At 40.4% G+C, this 22,171-nt stretch overlaps 3 protein-coding genes across 4 annotated transcripts; all 3 read right to left on the reverse strand.

Annotated features, from left to right (window-relative positions):
* Positions 1-1,349: 1,349 nt before the first annotated feature.
* Positions 1,350-8,885, reverse strand: LOC128863555 (dynein axonemal heavy chain 1). Its single transcript, XM_054102774.1, has 2 exons — positions 4,880-8,885; positions 1,350-2,194 (listed from the first exon to the last, which is right to left on the reverse strand). The coding sequence occupies exons 1-2, from the start codon at positions 7,424-7,426 to the stop codon at positions 1,517-1,519; spliced, it is 3,225 nt and encodes a 1,074-aa protein (XP_053958749.1). The 5' UTR covers positions 7,427-8,885; the 3' UTR covers positions 1,350-1,516.
* Positions 8,886-11,533: 2,648 nt separating this feature from the next.
* On the reverse strand, positions 11,534-16,516 carry LOC128863556 (tectonic). Its single transcript, XM_054102775.1, has 3 exons — positions 15,809-16,516; positions 13,067-13,229; positions 11,534-12,995 (listed from the first exon to the last, which is right to left on the reverse strand). The coding sequence occupies exons 1-3, from the start codon at positions 16,514-16,516 to the stop codon at positions 11,683-11,685; spliced, it is 2,184 nt and encodes a 727-aa protein (XP_053958750.1). The 3' UTR covers positions 11,534-11,682.
* A 22-nt stretch (positions 16,517-16,538) lies between these two features.
* On the reverse strand, positions 16,539-20,503 carry LOC128863557 (B9 domain-containing protein 2). Of its 2 annotated transcripts, none has more exons than XM_054102777.1 (3): positions 20,195-20,503; positions 19,739-20,090; positions 16,539-16,632 (listed from the first exon to the last, which is right to left on the reverse strand). In XM_054102777.1, the coding sequence occupies exons 1-3, from the start codon at positions 20,259-20,261 to the stop codon at positions 16,539-16,541; spliced, it is 513 nt and encodes a 170-aa protein (XP_053958752.1). In that variant the 5' UTR covers positions 20,262-20,503. The 2 variants fall into 2 exon arrangements, with proteins under 2 accessions (XP_053958752.1, XP_053958751.1); XM_054102776.1 differs by having other exon boundaries at positions 20,174-20,500.
* Positions 20,504-22,171: the final 1,668 nt, after the last annotated feature.

Genomic DNA, 22,171 nt, shown 5'->3' on the forward strand with positions numbered 1-22,171 from the left:
TAGAGTGTGCATGGTTGCATGGAGAAAGTTTACAGCGTTGCCAACTATGCGAAATCTGTATAAAAGGCCTCTTATATACGCCACTTCTCTGCGCGCAAGGATTATAGATTATAGGTTTGATCAATTAATGTTGGGGAAAACAAAACTTTGAGGGGAATTTCGGCTGCCACGTCACGGGAATGATGCGCCAGCCGAATTCTGCACGATCATTTCACACAAGGATGAACAGATTTGCTCGATAGATATGGTGAAAATTTAGTTTATGGAAAAGATATACGATAAATATCATCACAGCCAATGCTCATACCATTGGTGTATTAAAATGTGCAAAGCTGCGAAATTCTGCGCGAATGCTGCTGCGTGGCTAGCTAATTGTCAAAAGTTGTGTGTTTTAAATTAAATTTAGCTCTATATGAAAATCAATTAAAATATAAATTTTAATTAAACAAAACAATTTGCAGCTTTGCACATTTGGATTCACCGTATTCGTTAACAAACCAATGGTATGATAGTATTGATCAGCACCACAAGCTAAATTTTGTGAAACACATCCCAAGTGACGTCGGCAAATCTGACAGATTCGTTCAGAACCGAATAACCGTTTGCTACGTAGTACACCTTCAAAAAATGTTTCACCACGACGAGTAAAACTGGGCCTATTCGCCATTTCCCCGCTGGCTATCTCTATGCTATATTAACTTGACGCAAAATCGCATGCAAAAGCAACAACAAAGTTACCGAGTAAGATTCGCCGCTAGCGAGTATGGCTATAGCGTCTTTAGATTGGTACAACTCACTGTTATACAAGCACATGTAATTTAAGGCAGCTCTATTCCCGCGTTGCCTATATATGTATGTTCATTAATACAACTTGCTTCATCTATTCGCCGCTTCCGAACGCAGAGGACGTTAACGTATTCATTTGGCTTCAGTTGAATTTTTAGGTTTGCAGACGTAGTACAAATATAAAACACATTTCGTTATTTGATAGTTGGCAATTCAGCTGTCAATCACTAAAAAAGTTTTTTGATTGGTTGCGTAGTTTTCGTTTGGCGTTCGTTGAAAAATGAAAAATCAAAAGGAACATTTTCGTCATATTTTCCTTTTTTATTTCCGCAAAGGCAAAAACCGCATCGCAAGCTCATAAAAAGTTATGTGCTGTTTATGGGGACGACGCCTTAAAAGAATTGTAGTGTCAAAATTGGTTTGCCAAATTTCGTTCTGGTGATTTTTCACGCAAAGATGAAAAACGCTCTGGTCGTCCAGTTGAAGTTGATAACGCCCTAATCAAAGTAATAATCGATTTGGATCGTCACAGTACCACACGTGAGATTGCAGAGAAGCTTCATGTATCACATACATGCATTGAAAATCACTTAAAACAACTTGGCTGTGTTCAAAAACTATACAAATAGTTTATTTTTTATAAATATATAAAAATATATCTGTTAGAATGTCAACATAAATATTTTTTTTTTTCTAAAATTGCGAAATAAAAAAATTGATTTAAAGCTTTTTATTCAACTTGACCCTTGTCAGTTAACGGCTCATCAATTAGTATATCCCTTCGACACTTTCGTAAGGCCTTTCGCATTAGTAGTTCTTGCAATTCCTCCTCCTTGCGTCGTTCTTCTTCCTCCAACTGTCTTCTATACTCATTTGCCTCCTCTTCGGCTTTCGATGATATCTCATTCACCAAGTCCAAATTCGCCATTATTCCTTTGCGCATTAGGTATGCAAAATTCATAGCTGCAGTATATTTAATTTCCATGCCACCGCGACTCGATAGCTCTTGCCAATGCATGAAGAGCCAATGTTCATTCTTCAACCACTTGATACACTGCCACACCGGCACAAATTCATCACATTTGATCAAGTAAAACTGAGCCACTTCTTGAATTTCGGGCTTCTCGGAGAAAATCGCATGTGCTTCCCACAAAGATTTACGTATATCCTCAATAGAAGCCCAGACTTCATCCAAGTCAATATTAACGAGCGGATTACCGATGGTCGCTTCTTCAAGTTTCAAAAAGTCCAAGCAAGTCAACCACAATTGGCGATAGGGTGTGAAACCGGTTACAATACTTTCGAGAAATTCCAGTGAAAGTTCCTCTAAATCGAAAAGTGTCTGCCGATATTGCAGAGTCTTGCCGAGTTTCTCGATTTCTTGTATTTGCTTCCATGTCTTTTTAACCTACAATAGAAATGAGGTAGAAAACAAGAATGAAAAAAATATTTAAGGCGCTTGAGTAGCATTTTTATACGGCCAATTCTTCAAAGAAGATTTTAGTTACGAACTAGAACTTAGGAGGATAAGAGTTGATTCCGCGTACAGAAGTCTAAACAGGGAAACGATTGCCTCTGGGGAACAGAGCTTTCCATTTCAATTAAAAATAATACAAATCTCGCAAGAGGCCATACATTTAAGTGAGGACCATGGCAAATGCACCAAGATACGATAGACGCAGCAAAGCTCGAAATAAATAAAGCCTTGATAACCCTATGTGACTTAAGGGTCTTTGAGCGTGAGTGGCAGGGAACACCGAAAACAACGCTGAAGTCTTTAAAGTTTAGGAAATTATCGTTAGAGTCGTGCTAAATAAAAACTTCTTAGCTCCACTGGCTGGCTTGAGTCGGGCGAATGTATGCAAAACCCATTTCACTTCGTACGTGGCTCTGGGTATAGTAAATAAATAATTGGTGCGAACACTTCTGTTACGCGTTTGGTCGATCTCCTCCTCCTACTTGTGGCGTGCGTCTTGATGTTGTTCCCCAAATGGAGGGACGTTTGCCATTGCCTGCCGAGGCGCGACCGCTATTAGAAACAACCTTTTCTATCATTTTGCTATTCCATGCACGGAGGTTCGAACTCACCCACACGGCCGATTTTTAGTCACGTACCAATCCATTCGGCTACGGCGGTCGTTCGGTACAAGATGAACAAATTTCGCAAATTCCTCCACTGCAAATTTACGCCAGTCATTCATGTTATGTGCAGATTGGTTTCACTGAACTTCCAAACGTTCTAAGGCTCCTTTCGCCAGAACAATATCATCCTTATATAGGTCAGGGCTAAGCCTATGCTTTCTCTGTAGAAAGCTAATAATTCCTATTAATTTCCATCTCAGCAGCTTTAACAGCATTCGTTACAAGCCACATCTAGCCCTCGGGTGGGGGTGCCAATATGACTATTCAGAACTGTGTTGAGTATCAAAACATGACACCGCGATTTAAATGTATAGATTGGTGCTCAGAGACTTCTGTATCAGTTTCCCATTAAAAAAAGCTTCGTCCACTTATTACTTTTTGTACAAAAGTTTTAAGTTACCACCCCACAAGAGCTTCTTCACATGGCTCCTGTAACCTCGCCTGATATTTACGAGTACAAAGTCTGCTAAAGTGCGGCCGATGTACCCGAATGGTTTTGTATGTGACTACTACTCGGTAGAGAATGAGTTCGATGCCCACTGTGGGCATGAAACATAAAATCGCCCCTCGGCAGGAAATGACATAACCTCGGCCTGGAAAAAGTTTCTCATAAAAACCATTTGCCGTTCGGAGTCAGCTTAAAACAGTTGCTCTCTTCATTTATGGAGCATTTGATGATAGAAGGCGTTCTTGAGGGAAGTCGTTGTTAGCATCGTGTGCTGCCATCTATCAAACGACGGCAAAATAAATTTCAGACTGATTGATCACTCAGTTTGGATTTCGCAGCTATTCGAGTAAGACGTGTTTCGTGATTTTCGCTAAGATGGAAAAAGAGCAGAAACGTTCGGTAATTCGTTTTTTGTTTTCGGATGGAAAAACAGATAAAGGAGATAAAAGCAAAGTTCGATGCGATCAGTTAGATATTGGATCAACGAATTTAAACGTGGGCGAACATCCGTTTTTGATGAGGAGCGACTAGGACGCCCGGCAGAGGTGGTTAGCGAGTAAATCAATCAAAAAGACACGACATGATTCTCGCTGATAGACGAGCGAAAGTGCGCGAACTAACAGAGGCCATAGGTGTGTCCTCCGAAACGGCAATCAATATTTTAAATTATAGGTTGGCGTTGAAAAAATTGTTGGTCCGATGGGTGCCGCGATTGCGCACGATGGGCAACATGCGGATGCGGCTGTTAACTTCGAAGCAGTGTTTGGAGCAATTTAAGTGAGATCCGAAGGCATTTTTGCATCGAATTGTCACCGTCATTCATCATTACACACCAGCAACTAAGCAACAATCAAAACAATCTATTTCTCCCGGTGAATCTGTTCCAAAGAAGAAGAAGACAGCCCCATCGGCCGAAAAGGTCATGCCAAAGATTGCTTGGGATGCGAACGGCGTCATCTTCATGGATTTTTTAGGAAAAGAAAGAATGATTACTGGATAATAATACTACAGAGAGTTATTGGACCGCTTTCACAAAAAATTGAAGGAGACACGGCTGCATTTGGCAAAAAAGAAGATGATATTGCACCACGATAACGCACCAGCACAATCATCCGGAGTTGTCGCCGCCAAACTGCATGAATTGCGTTGCGAATTGCTACTGCATCCCCGTATTCAACCTAAGTGGCTTCCTGCGACTTTTTCTTGTACCCTAACATGAAGAAATGGCTCGCGGGGGAAAAAATGAGTTTACACGAGGAGGATATCGCCGAAACAGAGGCGCATTTTGGAAAGTTCGACAAATCCTATTTTTTGGAGGTTTTAAAAAAATGGCCGGAGCGTTGGGAGAAGTATATCTTTCTAAAAGGGGACTATGTTGAAAAATAAAATTTTTTTTTTTGAAAAAATGGTGTCTCCATTTCTAACATGGGTTCTTATTGAACCCCCTCGTATATTATTTAGTGTGTGTTCTTCACCGATAGTGCCTACTATGCTCGTACTCACCTCCACAGCAGTCTCGGCCACCTTATTCGGATCGAATATTAGCGAGAATGCTTGTATCTCTTCGTTTAATGATTCCAAGCGCTCTTCGAAACTAATGCATTCACTGGAATGCACACGTCGAAATTCCTCGATATCAATCTTTTGCTCCTCCCGCAAGTTACTTAGACGAGACGTGATATTATGCGGCCAAGCGTAGACTTCCCATTTCATACTGAATTGCGTATCGCTGAGATTATAGAAGAAGCTGTCCAACATTTCATATTCCAGCCACATTATTTGTATATCAGCACGCAGCTGTTCGACCACCTCTGGCACAGTGGCGGCAAAATCACGTATCTCATAGAGATGTTCAATACTTTGCGGGCGATCCGTAATTTTTTTATGTATTTCTAAGCACTGTTCCAGAAGGTTTTCGTTTATGTCCCACATACGTTGTATATAGTATTCGAATAGCTTCTTAACGATCTCAATGTGTTTTCGAATCATCAATTGTTTAATTAAGTCGACATTTATTAGAAACGGACCGATCGTAATGTAAGCCGGTAATATTTCGCGTAGTTCCTCTTTTTGGCGCTTGTGCTCCAAAATATCATGCTTCACCTCGGACGAGGAATGCTTTACAGATTCATAATCTCGCATAAATTCAGCCGCATTTAATAGGTAGAAATCGATGAAACGGTCATAAAGGCGCGCATAAGAGTTCAGTGGTAGCGCGCCCTGAGTATAACAACGGCTTAATAAGTCATTCCGTTTTATGAATAAATCTTCAATTAGTTCAACAGTTTCGATGTAAAGATTAGGCGCAAACTTGAGATTCAGTAAAGTTTCTGCCTCAATGCAACGCACTCCGCTTGTCTTTTCCAATGCTTTCTTGAAAATGTCCGTCAATTGTGGGGCGAAGTCTTCTGGTGTGGTTGTGTAGACCACCTTTTTGGCATCCGATATGCTGATGATTAGATAGAAAATCGGTTTGGCATAAGGAAATTCGGTTTCAATATAATTACTAGTCCACTTATAGTCCGGTTTGAGATGCAAGAATTGCAAGCAAGGATCGGTCAAGTAGGTAGTGAAAGCGTTAATGGACTTCTCTAACAGTATTTGCATGGACTCCTGCATGCGAAATTTCGTTTGCAATATAAATCGTGATATCTTGCACATTTGATAAACGCTCCATTTGTTCAAACTGATGTCCAGCCAACCTTTGCCGAGCGCGCGCAATACCAACGATATGCCGGCCGAAATCTTTTGTGGCCAAAAATTCTTCAAATAAGTAGCCACATTATTGCTAATCGATTGCTGTGATTGTAGGAAATCATTAAGTGACACCGGTTTAACAAAACCAGTCAAAAAAATGGACAAAGTTTCGACATATTGACACTGATCAGCCACATTGCCCATGGCTTCAATGCCGGCACCGATGTAGAATATTGTCGCACGTAATAGAAGGTAGCGCAATTTTTTTATATCAATCTTGTAATTCTTAACACTCTTCGCCTCATTTATATTCTCTATAGATTTAAAGGCACGTGGCAAGGAATTCGCTATGAGATCACCACCAAAAGTGGGAAATTCATTTGGCATAAGTTTGACAAATTTCTCAAACTCATAGCAGGCCATTAAGTGTTCAAATACCAGATACACCTCGGTACGCATTTGAAGTTGAAAATGTTCGTTGCATTTGCCGATCATCTTCTGCAGCAATTTATCGATGCGTTTGTTTGGCATAAAGCGGTCATCTTCCAAATCCTGCAGCAACACACAGTCCACAATCGATTCCATTTGTATTAGACGTTCGCCAATGTTGCGGTCGTGTACGGCTTTTTTGAGACGTTGCACGAACACCTGTGCATCGTCAGCGAGAAACATTATCTGTATAGTGGGCACTTGATATTCGAATTCGTCATTCAATCCCAACACAGTCCATTTACGTGTCTCATTATTGTAAGCGGTCACTGCGGCAAATTGCCACGAGTAATCCAATAGACTTTGCGAGTTTGGTAGATATACTTTGGCTGGCAATGCGTAGTCACTCTCTTCCACCCTAGCTAAGGCCAACCATGCGGCCGGTGAGTTTGTATCGAAGTCGGAGTCATCAAAGAAACTCAGCGGCAAAAAGTGCTTACATGCATTGTCCGAGAGCGTATAATAAACCTCTTCGGTGGGCATGAGATCGTCATTACTTAAGCCAGCATCCTTCAACATTTCCAACAAATTGAGTTTACCATATTGCCGTCGACGCCGATCGACTTCAACATCGCGTGGTAAATGCTTCGGTGGCACTGTGCGCATCATCTGCACTTTTGGCAATATAGTTTGTAGTGGAAATTTGTGCTGGCGTCCATTTTTACCTGGTAGTATAAGCCATTTCTGTGCAGTTTCGATCTCGTAGCGACCGGCAGTTAAGGCCTCCGGTGCAATGATTATTTGTGGAAACTCAGATGGACGTTCGACGGCGATTGGCCGACATAGACTTCGTTTTCGTTCTTGTTGTAATTCGTCTTTGGATGATGGTTGCTTGAGTATGTTCGTGGAGTAGATGCGACGCATTTTTAGTTGTGCGGAAAGTGGGTTCAAGCAGATGTATATTTGTATATATGCAGGCGTTCTAATAAGAGTTGAACCTTTTTTCGTTTATAAGTTATGAGTCTTTCATATTTTTCTTTGATGTCTGTTTGATGTCTTTTGAATGTCTCATTAATTTTTAATAAGTATTCCTGGTGTAAATGGATAATAAAAAATAAGAAATAATACCGGAAAATTGTTGACTCTTTAAAGGTCAATTAGCCTTCAATCTCAAATTTTCTAACGGTGTGAAACCAAAGATCGTGTAAAGCCAAAAAACTGCGGTCCCTTTCTCGTTGCGCTTCTTAGATCATTTGACTTATTTCTCCTGCATATTAAAACTGGTAGATTTTTGTGCCTGAAGAAATGACCTAAGTGAGCTTAGTTAGTAAAACGGGATTATAACATAATAAACATTACCCATGCAGAAACGGGGAATGCTGTTGAAGTGACCATCCTTGGCCGGATATAAATCCGGGTCGTTGCGGTTACGTAGAACCGACTGTCGTGGGAACGATAGTAAAACGGGTCGGACCTACTGCTTTTTGTCCATATACGTTCTTTGGTGGAAACTCTTGGACATTACCGAAATAAAACATTTGGGATGTGGAGGCGCGTTGCAGGAAAAGAAAATTTGCATACATATCTCGCGTATCGGCCCTCACATCACTGTTGACAGTTAAGATTTTGAGGTTGTAGGGCACTTCATTTATTTAGGAACCAGTAATAACATCGATAATAATGTCAGCCTGGAGATCCAACGGAGAACCTCTCTTGCCCACAAGTGGTACTTCGGATTAAATAGGAAATTGAGTAGTAAAGCTTTCTCTGGACAAACAAAGCTAACCCTTTCTAAGACTCTCATCATGTCTGTCTTAATACGTGTGGCGCAGAAGCTTGGACGGTGACAATATCCGATGAGGCATCCGTTGGAGTGTTTGAGAGAAATATTCTGAGGAAGATTTTCGGACCTTTGTATGCTGGTGACGGCGATTATCGTAGGTGATGGAACATAGAGCTCTATGAGCTTTACGACGACATAGACATAAATAATTATTATTTTCGCGTGCACCCTTTTTTAGGTGTTTGGCCGAGCTCCTCCTCCTATTTGAGGTGTGCGTCTTGCTGTTGTTCCACAAATGGAGGGACCTACAGTTTTAAGCCGACTGCAGCGAATAAAGATCCAGCGGCTTCGTTGGCTGGGTCATGTCGTCTCAATGGATGCTAACGCTCCGGTTGTGAATGTATTCGATGCGGTACCAGCTGGTTAAAGCAGAGGAAGAGGAAAACGTCCTCTGCGTTGAAAAGATCAAGTGGAGCTGGAGAAGGACGTGGTTTCTCTTGCTGTGCCCAACTCGCGCCAGTTAGATCGAGAAAGACACGACTGCCGTGCTTTGTTATACTTGTCCTAAATCGCTTAAGCGATTATCGTGTGTATCAATAATATCTTCGCTGAAAATAGTGAATAAATAGTCTAATTTCAAAGACTTACTTTATGGCTTTAAAGATGCGATATGCCTCGACTTGTAATTCTTGGGAAAACTTCCTCCAGACTGCATCAAAACTGTTTCGCGTAAAATAAAAATATTACTAGTTACCATAACCATTCCCAACTCCCTTTCCGAAAACTTTACCTTCAGAAATACGAGTACTATTACTATAATTTTATCGCTATCATTACAAACACAAATACTATTGCCCTCCTTCCAAACCATTACACCAAAACTACTATTACCGTTGGTGGGCATCTCAGACAGTGTAGTCTGCCCAGCTTGTGAAGAGAAGGATGAGACGGCGGACCACTTCCTGTGCGTCTGCCCCGCCTTCGCTCGAATCAGGTTTGGCACTGTTGTGTTAAGAAGCGACCATCTTGGTTCTTTGGCACCACAAGATCTACTCAGATTTCTTCGGAGATCGGGTAGATTTAAATAAAATTAAAAGGGAATCCAAGTGTAGTACAATAGACCTAATTAATGTCTGAGTGCTGCACATGCTAGTTGTCCCGACAACAACAACAAAAAAAAAAAAAACAGAACTACTACGAGTGCGCTATCACTAATACAACTACTACAATTACCATTACCATTAGCATTACAAGCAAAAATACCATTACACCTACGAAATCTCTCCATAAATTCATTACATCGAAAATACTAAATATTATAATTACTAATACCTTTTCCGTTACCTTTACCATTACTACGGGTATTTACCAAAACCATTGCACATTTTCTTCTTGAAGGCATTACCATTAGCAACACTAACAGCATTACTACCACTTTACCATCATCATTACTATTACCAACCTATAACCAATTACTATTACCATTACTATAACGAACTCTCTCTCAAAAATCGTTACATAAAAATACCATTACATTATCAACGCTCCCATTAACTTTTGCGTTACCTTCACCATCGCCATTACCAATTACCAATTAATATAACCTTTGTGAATTTCCCTTCCGAGAGCATTACAATCAGTAATATCAGTACAAATACTGCCACTTTATCAGTACCCTTATATTTGCATTACAAACACAATTACCATTACCATTACGAACTCTCTCTACAAAATGACTACATAAAAAATACAACCACCATTATATTTGCCCTTACCTTTGCCATTACCAGTACCACTTACCATAACTATTCCCCCATTTCCTTCCCGAAGGCATAACCCTCAGCAGTACTCAGACTGTTGACTGCTATCACTTTACCATTACCACTAGCATCAGCATTATGGCAATAAAATTACCATTACCAGTACGAACTTTCTTTCGAAAATCATTGCATCAAAAATGTCAGTATCATTACTAGCAGCATTCAAATTACCATTATCAATTCCCACACCTATGGCCAAATACGTTTACGAACGGACTACCATTAGCAAGGCTAATACTATTACCTTCACATTACGCCTTCCCAAACCATTACCGTCAGCCTTACCAGTACTATTACTTTCACATTACCACTTCCAACCATCTTTCCTGAAGAAATTATTAAAAAAATGATGTTAAGCGAAGGAAAGTTGAATGTAAATTTGAAATTTCGTGGAGGATATTATCCGAAAAAAGATACTCACTTACACATTATCACTTCCAATCCTCTTTCCAAAACCTTTACCGTCTTCAATACCAGTACAATTACTTTCCCATTACCACTTCCTATTCTCTTTCCAAAACCTTTGCCGTCTTCAGTACCAGTACAATTACTTTCCCATTACCACTTCCAATTCTCTTTCCCAAACCATTACCGTCTGCAAAACCAGTACAATTACTTTTACATTACCACTACCGATTCTCTGTCCAAAACCTTTACCGTCTTCAATACCAGTACAATTACTTTTACATTACCACTACCGATTCTCTGTCCAAAACCTTTACCGTCTTCAATACCAGTACAATTACTTTCACATTACCACTACCGATTCTCTGTCCAAAACCTTTACCGTCTTCAGTACCAGTACAATTACTTTTACATTACCACTTTCAATACTCTTTTCAAAACCATTACCGTTAGCCATACCAGCACTATTACTTTCACATTACCACTTCCAATCCTCTTTCTAAAAACTTTACCGTCTTCAATACCAGTACAATTACTTTCCCATTACCACTCCCAATCTTCTGTTCAAAACCTTTACCGTCAATACCAGTACAATTACTTTTACATTACCACTTTCAATACTCTTTTCAAAACCATTACCGTTAGCCATACCAGTACTATTACTTTCACATTACCACTTCCAATCCTCTTTCTAAAAACTTTACCGTCTTCAATACCAGTACAATTACTTTCCCATTACCACTTCCGAATATCTGTCCAAAACCTTTACCGTCTTCAATACCAGTACAATTACTTTTACATTACCACTTCCAATACTCTTACCAATACCATACCATTATTCGTACGCTTCCCCTTACCATTTTCATCTACATTATTATTATTATTATAACTTTCACCAGCTCCAATATTATTACAGTTACGAGTATCATCACTAGTACCATTACCAGTATCATTACCAGTACCATTACTATTACTAATAATTATTCCCATTCCATTTATTAACTTGTATATAAACAATATTCATTCATTGCAAGCTCTTTATTTGAATTGCTTTTTTAATTACTAAATTTCTAAACTACTAAATACTACTAATATAATTATTATTGAAATACTATATTACAAAAGTACTCAGACCACTACAAACTAATACCTAACAATAAGTAAATAATCATTTAAAGTACTGGTATGTATCTGTATAAGCCCACTAGGCTCAATAGTATGATATGCCACTTCACATCGGCATCGTTTCTCAAAAGCCCCGTGTTAGACGCATCTTTCGAATAATCGAAGAACATCACCGATACCAGCAGCGGCATCTCGATCGCCTCATCCATTTCGAATTCCAAGTCATTACGTTCGCCAAAGACGAGTGTAGCTTGCTTCACCAACGCCTGTTGCCGTATACCCGCCTCGGTGAAATGACCCACTAGGAACTCGTAGGCAATATTGAGCAGCATATTGCGGCAACTGAAACTTTGCGCATGCGCATTAAATTCACCGCTTATGGGTGCGAAATCGTGATTTCGCAGTTGTAGTAGCGTCCATTTATCGCTACGATTTTCCGGTCGCCCCAGCTGAGAGATGTAGAGATCGGGAAATTTCTGACCAAACTGGAAAATATTAGCACTAAAGAAAAGCGCGACGATTTCCGTTTGTAATTGAATGCAAATTTTAGTGAAGTTACGTTCACTTTGTGGTAATTTCGCCAAGCTCTCGTTGCTGAAGCGCAGCTTACATTGCTTCCAAGTGCTGATGCCATAATTTATGAGATTTGCAGAGTTAGTGTCGCGCGCGCATAATTGCTGGCGTGTGGTGAATAACGAAAATGTGTGATTTGTCTGCGATTTTGTGCTATTAATGTGAAAATAATCCAATACTTGATTTGTGGGCGATAACACTTCACTTTGATTGTTTGCTATAAAACGTGCTATAATTATGGGTTTGCCTTGTAGGTAGCCCAATGGGCCAGAGCTGAGTTTGGGTGCATTTTCATAGTTGGCGGATGTTTTATTTAGTTCCTTGTTTACATCATTTACCGTTATGTTTTTGTAAATATATTCCACCTGGTATTTTTGCCATAATTCCGTGTTGTTGTGCGACTCGCGCTTATCGCTCAACTCTAGCAAGCCGCCATATAGTTGTGTGTAGTTGTGTAGTAGCTTGAATTTGATTTCTGTGGCATAGAAATGCTGGTGGAGGTGCAGCTCCAAAGCGGTGCTGTTCGTTAGTGGAACAATCTCACATTGTTGTTTTTGACAAATTTTGACGGTGAAGTCACTTAAAATATGCGCCAAATTGTCCAGTTCGTTGGCCTGCTTTAATGGTTTTAACAGTAATTTGTTGGTTTGTATAAAAGTTAGTAGATTTCTTGCGTTTAATTTCAATTCTTCAATTGTGTCTAGTAAACAGTTGGTTTTGTATGACTTTAAAAATTTGACAGGCTCCTTTATTTGACAGTGTGGCGGTTTAAAGGTATGTGGAAGATCTGTCGTGCGAAACAGAGAGGCGACGGATAGCGAATAGCATACACTAAAGAATAGATTCATAAACACTCACCGAATTGTTTGAGCAACATGGTTTTCATATTTAGAAATTGGAGTGGTTCTCCGTATTTATAGTGGTCAACATTTTCATCATTAGAATCTTGTTCATAAGCAAAATCCCAAACAGGCGTTGGCCATTTGTAGTAGTGATTTGTGTTCAAGTCAATAACGGGCGCCTTGAATGGAAGAATTTTTGGAAAAATAAAAATTATTAATTTATTTTGTATGCAGTGTGCAAGGGAAAGAAAAAAAATTGTGTATCCATTGGCATTATCATTACAGAGATACTATTACCACCCCCATTAATACTACCGATCTCATAATCGTGACTACAAAATATGTCAAAATAAGTACTATTACCAATACCTTAATAAATACACTATCATTGCTCTCACTCCATCTCAGTCAGAGCACTACTCAGTTCGACGAGGTAACCGCGCAGTGGAACGTCCTCTCCCGCTGCATGGGCATCGCTGCTAAGACGGTAGTTGCCTTTCCTCGCTACAATCGCAACAATTGGTAAGACGACGAGTGCCGTGGCGTCACTATGGCAAAAGACTCAGCATACCGGGCTACACCGCGGTCGGCTTCAACGCGCGCTACAACAGAGCAGTACCGGGAAGAGGAGAGAGAAGAGAGGCGTCTTTTCAGGCGCAAGAAACGGGAAATGGAAAAACGTGAGTGCGAAGAGCTAGGGATTTTGAGCTGCTAAACCGTGACAGTAGCAGTGTGGACAACGAAGTTGAGACAGATACCCCAGACGGAATAGTCGTGGTGGTTCGAATAGGGAAATCGCGACTATAAAAAGAGAAATCCGCAGAAGCCGACGGACTACCGGCAGAGCTATTCAAAGCTGGAGGCGAAAAGCTAGCACACCGCATGCACCATCTTCTATACAAAATATGGCCGGATGAAAGCATCCCGAACGACTGTGGTGGTGATCCTACAAACTTTGCAAATTACCGTCGGAATAGTCTTATTAATGTCGCATACAAAAACTTATCGAGCGTATCATGTGACAGACTGAAGTTCATCCCCAAAGAACTCATTGGATCGTATCAGTATGGTTTCGGGCCTGGTAAGTCTGCTATTGTCCAGATCTTCACAATATGCCAAATCCTGGAAAAAACTCATGAACGAAAAATCGCAACACACCACCTCTTCGTCGATTTCAAATCTGCATTCGATAGCACAAACAGGAATGGCCTCTGTGTCGCTTTGTCTGATTTTGGTATCCCCGCAAAACTTATACGGCTGTGTAAAATACCGTTGAGCGCTACGGTAAGCTCCGTCAGGATCTCTCTTCGTCGTTCGGCTACCAAGCGAGGTTTCAGATAAGACGATTCCCTTTCGTGCGATTTCTTTAATCTCCTACCGGAAAAAATTATCCGTGCTGCTGAGTAGAACCTCTTATACTACAAAATTGTGATGCTATTGGTGTATGCAGTCGATATTGATATTGTCGGCCTGAACAACCGCGCCGTATGTTCAGCGTACTCCATTCGGGAGAAGAAAGCAAAAAAAGTGGGTCTTGAGGTGAACGAGAGTACCAACATATAAAGAGACCACGCGTCTTAGACAACACGTCACTGTTGGAAACCGCAAATTTGAAGTTGTGAAGGACTTTGTTTATCTAGGAACCAGTGTTAACATCCTGAACGACGTCAGTCTAGAGATCAAACGAATCATAGCTCTTACCAACAAGTGTTACTTTGGGCTCAGTAGGCAATTGAGAAGTAGCGCTCTTTCTCGAAAAACGAAAGCAATGCTGTACGAAATCTTAATCATCCCCGGCTTTGTATACGGTGTAGAAGCTTGGACGATGGCGACAACTGATGAGAGAGCACTGGGAGCGTTCGAGAGAAAAAATCTCCGAAAATTCTTCGGTCTTCTTCGGGTAAGCGTGAATGAGTTCCGTATCTGATGGGAAAGTGAACTGTACGAGCTACACCGAGATGCGGGCATGGTGATGCGTATTAAAATACAGCGCTTGTCCTGGCTTGGCCATGTCTCGCTGATGAACGAAAGTGCTCCGGCACGGCAGTCCTTCGAGAGGAAACCCACTGGTGGACGACGAGGAAGAGGAATACCTAATCTCCGTTGGGGAAATCAAGTGAGGCATAATCTGGCAGCACACGGTGTTACCATTGGACGCCAGTAAGCAGCAAACCGAGGTAGATGGCGCAATGTTTTAGATTCGGCCAAAACCGACATATGTTTGTAGTGCCATCTAAGTAAGTATCATTACCATCACGTCCCTACTGCCATTGCCATTATTGCAATTACCATAGCGATTATTATTTCTATTACTCTTACTATAGCCGTAACGGTTAAAATTATCATTACCAATACTAATAACATTACTATAATAAATAGCATTACCATAATAAATGCACAACTACTACTAATACGACGAAATCTGATCACTACATAACCATGTCGATTGACATTATTGGCATTACCACCGTCATTACTATCATATTTCCATTCCTTTTTCTATTACATGCCCATTAAGATTATCATTACCATTACCAATACCATTACCATCATAAATACCACTACCATTACCAGTACTGTTAAAAAGTATAAATATATACCTGTTACAATAATAATAATAATATGGGAAAAGGTCATGAAGAAAACTTTTCAATATTTACTGATTGCAATCTAAATTCTAAAATAAGAATACTCAAAATACTCATCTTTACAATCTACTCAAAAGAGTATGCACTGCACCTGGGCTCTGTACTCTTACCTTCTGTCGCTCCTGTCGCGTATTCGTCCGAAACACACACAACCACCCATCATTCACTTTGCACGATGGCAGTCCATGCTCATATTGAAAGTCCTTCAAGCGATTCTTCAACTGCGGATGCTTTGGGGCAGCATTACAATTGAATACTTGTAGCGCCTCCGGTGTACAGTCTCTATCACAGCAACAATTTAAATCGCAAGCGTCCAACAACAAATCACACTCGCAGTAATATGAGTTGTCATTTGAAGCTGTCTCAGGTAAGTGGCTACCCTCTGGAGCATTCGTATTTAGGGTTGCATTGGGGATCGCAGTACTCACAGTGGTTGGTGGTGTTGTAGATGTTGTTGTAGTAGTTGTTGTAATTTTTGGTGCTTTCGTTGGCTTTAGACGTGGTGGAAATATGGCGATGGTGAAGTTGGGCTTTATCGTAGTTGGTTTGGCTTTTGTAGTTGTTGTGGTTGCTGTAGTCGAACTCTCAATATCTATTTCAGTGCGATCGGATATTAAGGTGCTATCTTCCGAAGTGGTTGCTGTTGCGACAGCTGTTGTTATTGCAGACTCAGTAAAAGTCTCAGATGGCCCATGCGTGGACGTAGTTGTAGACGTACTGCTGGTGGTTTCCAAGTTTACTCTTGAAACGCCTATTTTTACAGCTGCCACAATTTGTAGTAGCAGCAATATCAACGCAGCCCAAAGCGTTTTCTTCATTTTGCTAGTGTTTTGTTGGTATTCACTTAAACTCAACACCAAATTTAGCGAAATTGCGATAGATCAAATTAAGATCGATGATAATCTTTCCAGATGATCGCGTTTGCAGTTTGTATCTGCAAATAAAAGTAAGGTTGTATACTGTAGATAGGAGGGAATACATCCAATGGAGTTTTTAAAACGGGCACTAAAGGGGACTGACTTAATATTCTGAGCTGGACATAACCAGGTTTTTGTACTTGGATTCCCTTTGTCTGCACTTAAAACGTTTGATCAGATTTATCAAGGATGATTTCCGAAGGGGTGAATAAATTTAATTGAGGTGTCCAAGCGGGTACTCACGAAGACTGACTCAGTACTCTCCCCAAAGAAACAAAATTGAATCATACAGCCGGTATAAGTCCCATAATGTTTTATGGTGTACTGGTTTGAAGAACGGCAGTAGATCCAAAAAATACGAGGCCAAGAAGCTGGAAGGTGCACAGAAACTTGCATGCTGCCTAAAACTGGCTCTGAAACTTGCTATCAAACTTTATTTTCAGTTATACAGAGTGATTTATGTGAAAAATATTAGGGACATCAATCCCGGAATTACGAGGTAGATTTCGGTAATGTTTCAATCCCGAAACTTCCGGAATTGTGTGCAAATAATGCAGAGATTTTCGGGAACCGTAATTGACGAAGGATATGAAATGGAGGCCTTTTATAGCAAAGAACGCAATATTGACTTTAAGTTGTAAGGAGAAAATTAATTTATATTTTAATCTGAGGTTAAATGATGAGTGACTTTTTTTTGTCGGTAAAGCACTCAGACACTATTAAGCCCATTGTACTGCACTCAGGTTCCCTCTTGGATTTTCTTTAAATATACCCGATCTCTAAAGAAATCTGAGCAGATCTTGTAGTGCCAAAGACCACAAGCCTGATTCGAGCGAAGGCCAGGCAGGCGCATAAAAAGTGGTGTGCCGGTTCATCCTCCTCTTCTCATGCTGGACGGAGTAGACTGTCTGAGAGGCCTACCTTTTCCATGTGCTTCGCCCATAGAAAGTGGCTCGTCATCAGTCCAACCAGCCGCCTACAGTCCCTTCTGCTTAATGATAGGATATGCGACAGTAGGTCGGACATGGCAGGTAGCAGCAGTTTTGTTCATCTGCAACCTCTCTCAACCTGCCAGGCTCGCTTGTGGGTTAAATTAACCAGTTTGCTAACTGTGGCTTTGCTGGCTGCAGAAGGGAGTGGTAGAACGGGCTGCGGATCAAAGAAGTTGACCTCAGAGCCCATGTCGGCTAAAGAGTCAGAGATCCCGCTACCCGTAATACTTACGTGTCCCGGGAGCCATGATGTTAGCATCAGAATATTATATCTACAAACATAGTTCAGCCTGGATTTACAGGACTCAACTATACTTGAAGTGGTTGGAGGGATACATATAGATCTGCCTCTCCATCTGTTTTCCACAACAAAGTTCACCGCTTCTTGAACAGCATACACCTCCGCTTGACACACAGATGCATGCATTCCAAGAGCAAAGTGTAGCTTTGTCATGCTGGATTCCACTTAAACACCAGATCCGGAAGCGTACTCGATCCTGGAGCCATCCGTGGAAGTGCGAAACTTTGGTGGCCGGGCTCATGCAGCACCAAACTGTATCTCTTTTCAAGTATGACTCTTGATGGCATGGGCTCAAGGGGCATAGCGAGGATTGTTGGATCGAAGTCCATGACTTCTCTGCTATCTAATGCCCGTCGCGGGCCGTACCACGTCGCATTGTGTTTGAGCCTGCAGATGACCTTTAAGGCCTCTCCTTGGATGAAAAGATTAAGTTGTGGTAGACTAAGCCGAACATTTAATGCCGGGCCTGAAGGAGTCGGGAAAGTCCGGCGTGACTTCCAAAGGAGTTTACTATCGAGGATTACTCCAAGATATTTGATTTCTTTGGATAGTTGGATTGTGACTCTTTTTAGCTTAATCAGAACAAGTCCATCAAGCTTCCCTCTTCTGGTAAAGAGGACAATACCAGTCTTGGTAGGGTTTGACGCTAGCCCATTCGCACAGCACCAAGTGCCAATCATATCGAGAGTTTTCTGCACTTGAGTGACTAACTTCAATGTTTATTTTAACAAAAGTGAAAGCCTCCATGGCAGGAGGCTTCTCAAAAAGTATTAATGTATTTTTTTACTTAAATTGTTGTAAAATAATAAATGTCTAAGTCCCGGCACTAGTCCCGCAATTACGGGATCCTGAAAATCTCTGGCTTCCCAAAACCAAAAAATGGGTATCTCTAACCCTCATGAACATTTTTTGACAGAAATTCAATAATTTTGATATTTACTCAGTATTGAATATTTTAGTATTCTATCATATTTTCAATAAATTTATAATTTTTGCAAAAAATTTGTTTTCTTTTTCAAAAAATATTGGTAAAGAATGTTTTTCTAATTTTTAAAAATACGCTCTGCTGTTTCTTAAAAAAATTGCGGAATAAAAAAAGGCAGTAGGACCCATATTGCAGGGTGAAATAATTACGAAAGTGTGTTCAATAACAGACCGCTATTCGGCTCTGAGCGAATTTAACAGAGTCAGCTGTTCGGCGAACGTCACTTGGGATGTAATTACAAAAAAAAAAAACTGAGATAATGTTGGTGATATACGAAAAATCAACACAAAGTCACATCGTTGCTGTCTAAACAACGATTTTTTGCGCCATACGGCTGCCGAATCTCCTGTGACGTGACAGCGGAAGTTCCCTTCACAATTTTTTTTTCACCATGGTAAAAGAGCAAGGCGGCCACTGTAGCCGAATGGGTGGGTGCGTGACTACCAGTCGGAATTCAGAGAGAACGTAGGTTTGAATCTCGGTGAAACACCAAAATGAAGAAAATTTTTTTTCTAATAGCGGCCGGCCCTCGGCAGGCAATGCTAAATCTCCGAGTGTATTTCTGCCTAGGTCCCTTTATTTGTGGAAAAATATCAAGACACGCACCACAAATAGGAGGAGGAGCTCGGCCAAACACCCAGAAAGGCTGTACGCGCCAATTAAGCTCAATAATTTAGTGCACACATTTGGACTACAAAATCAAGGAAAAGTTTATAACTAATTATTATCTTCCTTTTCTTCTACGCTCCCTACGCTGGACCACCACAAACATCAAGCACCGCCATATCTTTGCTGCAAATTTTACGAATCGCTTTGCTCATATTCGTATATTTTAATCAACTCACCTCTCCACGCCTGTATATATTAAATCTGGTTTACTAAGACCCACACCGCCACCACCAAATTTCTCACGCACACTATCGTACCAAGTAACAGGCGCCAATTTCCAAGTCAACAGCTCTAAGCGATGAACGCCCGGTCGGCTGGGTATATGCGCGAAACCGTAACCCACCGGCCAACTGTTATGCAATACATTCACCGCATGCACCTCCACGTGCAATTTTGGCCAACCCTGCACTGAGGCAGTGGCCAGGTGAATATCCAAAGGATGCGCGAAATCCGATGATTGTTGTAGGCGATGTGAACAGACAATTGTCTGACCGGCCACTTCGCCTTGTACGAGTTTCCAAGCGCTACCTAAAAAATCACATACAAGAATTTGATGACGATTAAGTGAGATATTCTTGCATCGAAATGCATAAATTGCTTGCTTTACACACCGCTTTGTAGGCTCCACTTACAGTAGATGTGTGGCTCGGCGAAATCAACGGCTTTTAAAATTTGCCCGATGATATGCACTTCCGCCATCAAAAGAATTTATCCGCTTCAACTCGTACACGTATTCGCATAGCTCATAACTGTTTTTTTTTTTATTTTTGGTTTTACTTTTTATTAATTTTTTCCCTTTTGCAGTTTATTTCATTCAATAAATGATTTTTTAAATAAATTCATTCGGTGCTTTTTCACACGTGCTTTTTTGTTGAAAAAAATTTACCGTCTAATTTCACTTTTTCTATTTTCCTTTTTGTTTGCCGCCAGTGATCGTCTTGGTTACAGTTAAAGATTGCCATAAATTTGAAAAGCGTAAAAAAAACTACCCTTACTAATATTTGTTTTTCACTGTTGTTACCCTGTGTGGTGTTTTGTCTGTTATAAAGGCAATGCAAAACTATGCTTAGGGGTTGAATTATTTGGTGCACCTGCCAAATTCAACTTCTTGCTTACGTAAAAGATTTATTATTCGTCGAGATTATTTTCTCCTGTGTCAAAAATAAAAAAACTCCTTTCTTGAAAAATTTTGGAGATGTCAAATGGTGTTGACAAATAAGAAATTTATTCTACGCTTTGATTATTTTAGAAAGTTTTGTAAACTATTTTGCGAAAATGGAAAAAAGATAATTGACTTTTAGTTTTATAGTTAGACGAAGAGGAAAATTAGATAGAAGATACCACCACCACCGCCTTTTTCTGTATAGTGCAGGCCCTTCATGAAGATTGTGTTCTGAATTTTCAGTGCCTATTCCTATTCAAAACACCATAACCTTTTGTGTGAAATTATTTTTTATTGATTTCAAAGAAAAAATTGTTCAAAAATGATTACAATGTTAATAAATATTCACTTTAGCTCGATATGACCACCTTTTGCTTTGACTATAGCCTTCAAACGGTCAAAAAATGAGTTACATGCTGCACGAATGTGATCTTGGAGTATTTTGGCCCATTCTCGTATAATCGCTTTTCTCAGCGCATCCATACTGGCATATTTTTTAGTCCTCACCTTGCTCTCCAAAATGGACCAGATGGAATAGTCCATCGGATTTGCGTACGAACTGAAGTGTGGAACATGATTTTTAACCATTCTTGGTTCACACGAGCTTTATGAGACGGTGCCGAGTCCTGTTGGAACGTCCATGGTCTACGACCGAAGTGTTTGCGTGCCCCCGATAATAAGTCGCATTCACTTTGTCACCAGGCTCGATAAAAACGATTGGTGAGCGTCCATACGTAGTGGCCATACGTAGTTTCAAATTCTCGTATCAGTGTTTGGTCAAGTAAACACGATCGTTTTGAGTGTTTATGAAATGCTCAATTGGGAAACTTTTTTCATCAGAAAACACAATGTTAGGAAACTCGCCACGTTCGTGCAAGCACAACAACTCCTTTGCTCTTTCGCACCGAACTTTTTTTTGCTGGGGTGAAAGATCGTGTGCTTTTTGGAACTTGTAAGCCTTGACCTTAAGCTCATTTTTCAATATGCGTTGAATGCTGTCTTGCGATATTTTCAGTTCTTTGGCCATTTTTCTTTCACTTCGACGTCGATTTCCTTCAAGTCGAGATTTCACTTTCCGAACCATTTCTGGCCTAGTTGCGGTTTTTTTTGGTCCACCTCCATAGCGTTTTGCAATGCTACCAGTATCATTGTAACGTTTTATAGTGCGATTCCCAAACATTTTATTCATTTTGAGGTGACTGAGCTCACGAACAATGGCTGGTTGTGATTTTCGAGCCAAATATAACGCAATCACACTATTACGTTTGAGTTCCATCACAGAAAAAAAAAATCAACAAAACTGAGACGCAAATGCTTTTGATGGCTTATAAACAATATATTGAACTGTCATTAGAACAATTTTGACGTTGATGTCATGAACTGTTTTGCAGATACAAGCAGTGTGAAGATGATATAACTTCATATCGTTCACCCTGTATATATCTAT

The sequence above is a fragment of the Anastrepha ludens genome, chromosome 5, assembly GCF_028408465.1.
Source record: "Anastrepha ludens isolate Willacy chromosome 5, idAnaLude1.1, whole genome shotgun sequence".
NCBI classification, from domain to species: Eukaryota; Metazoa; Arthropoda; class Insecta; order Diptera; family Tephritidae; genus Anastrepha; species Anastrepha ludens.

Excerpts from the sequence above, each read along its gene's own strand:
- LOC128863555 (XM_054102774.1), bottom strand. The coding sequence starts at position 7,426 with ATGCGTCGCATCTACTCCACGAACATACTCAAGCAACCATCATCCAAA. Across the intron at positions 2,195-4,879 it reads TGGCCGAGACTGCTGTGGAG|GTTAAAAAGACATGGAAGCA; the intron begins GTGAGTACGAGC and ends TTTCTATTGTAG.
- LOC128863556 (XM_054102775.1), bottom strand. The coding sequence starts at position 16,516 with ATGAAGAAAACGCTTTGGGCTGCGTTGATATTGCTGCTACTACAAATT. Across the intron at positions 13,230-15,808 it reads CGCGACAGGAGCGACAGAAG|GCGCCCGTTATTGACTTGAA; the intron begins GTAAGAGTACAG and ends CTTCCATTCAAG. Across the intron at positions 12,996-13,066 it reads CATGTTGCTCAAACAATTCG|ATCTTCCACATACCTTTAAA; the intron begins GTGAGTGTTTAT and ends TTCGCACGACAG.
- LOC128863557 (XM_054102776.1), bottom strand. The coding sequence starts at position 20,261 with ATGGCGGAAGTGCATATCATCGGGCAAATTTTAAAAGCCGTTGATTTC. Across the intron at positions 20,091-20,173 it reads TAAGTGGAGCCTACAAAGCG|GTAGCGCTTGGAAACTCGTA; the intron begins GTGTGTAAAGCA and ends GTGATTTTTTAG. Across the intron at positions 16,633-19,738 it reads ATATATACAGGCGTGGAGAG|ATACAAACTGCAAACGCGAT; the intron begins GTGAGTTGATTA and ends TTTTATTTGCAG.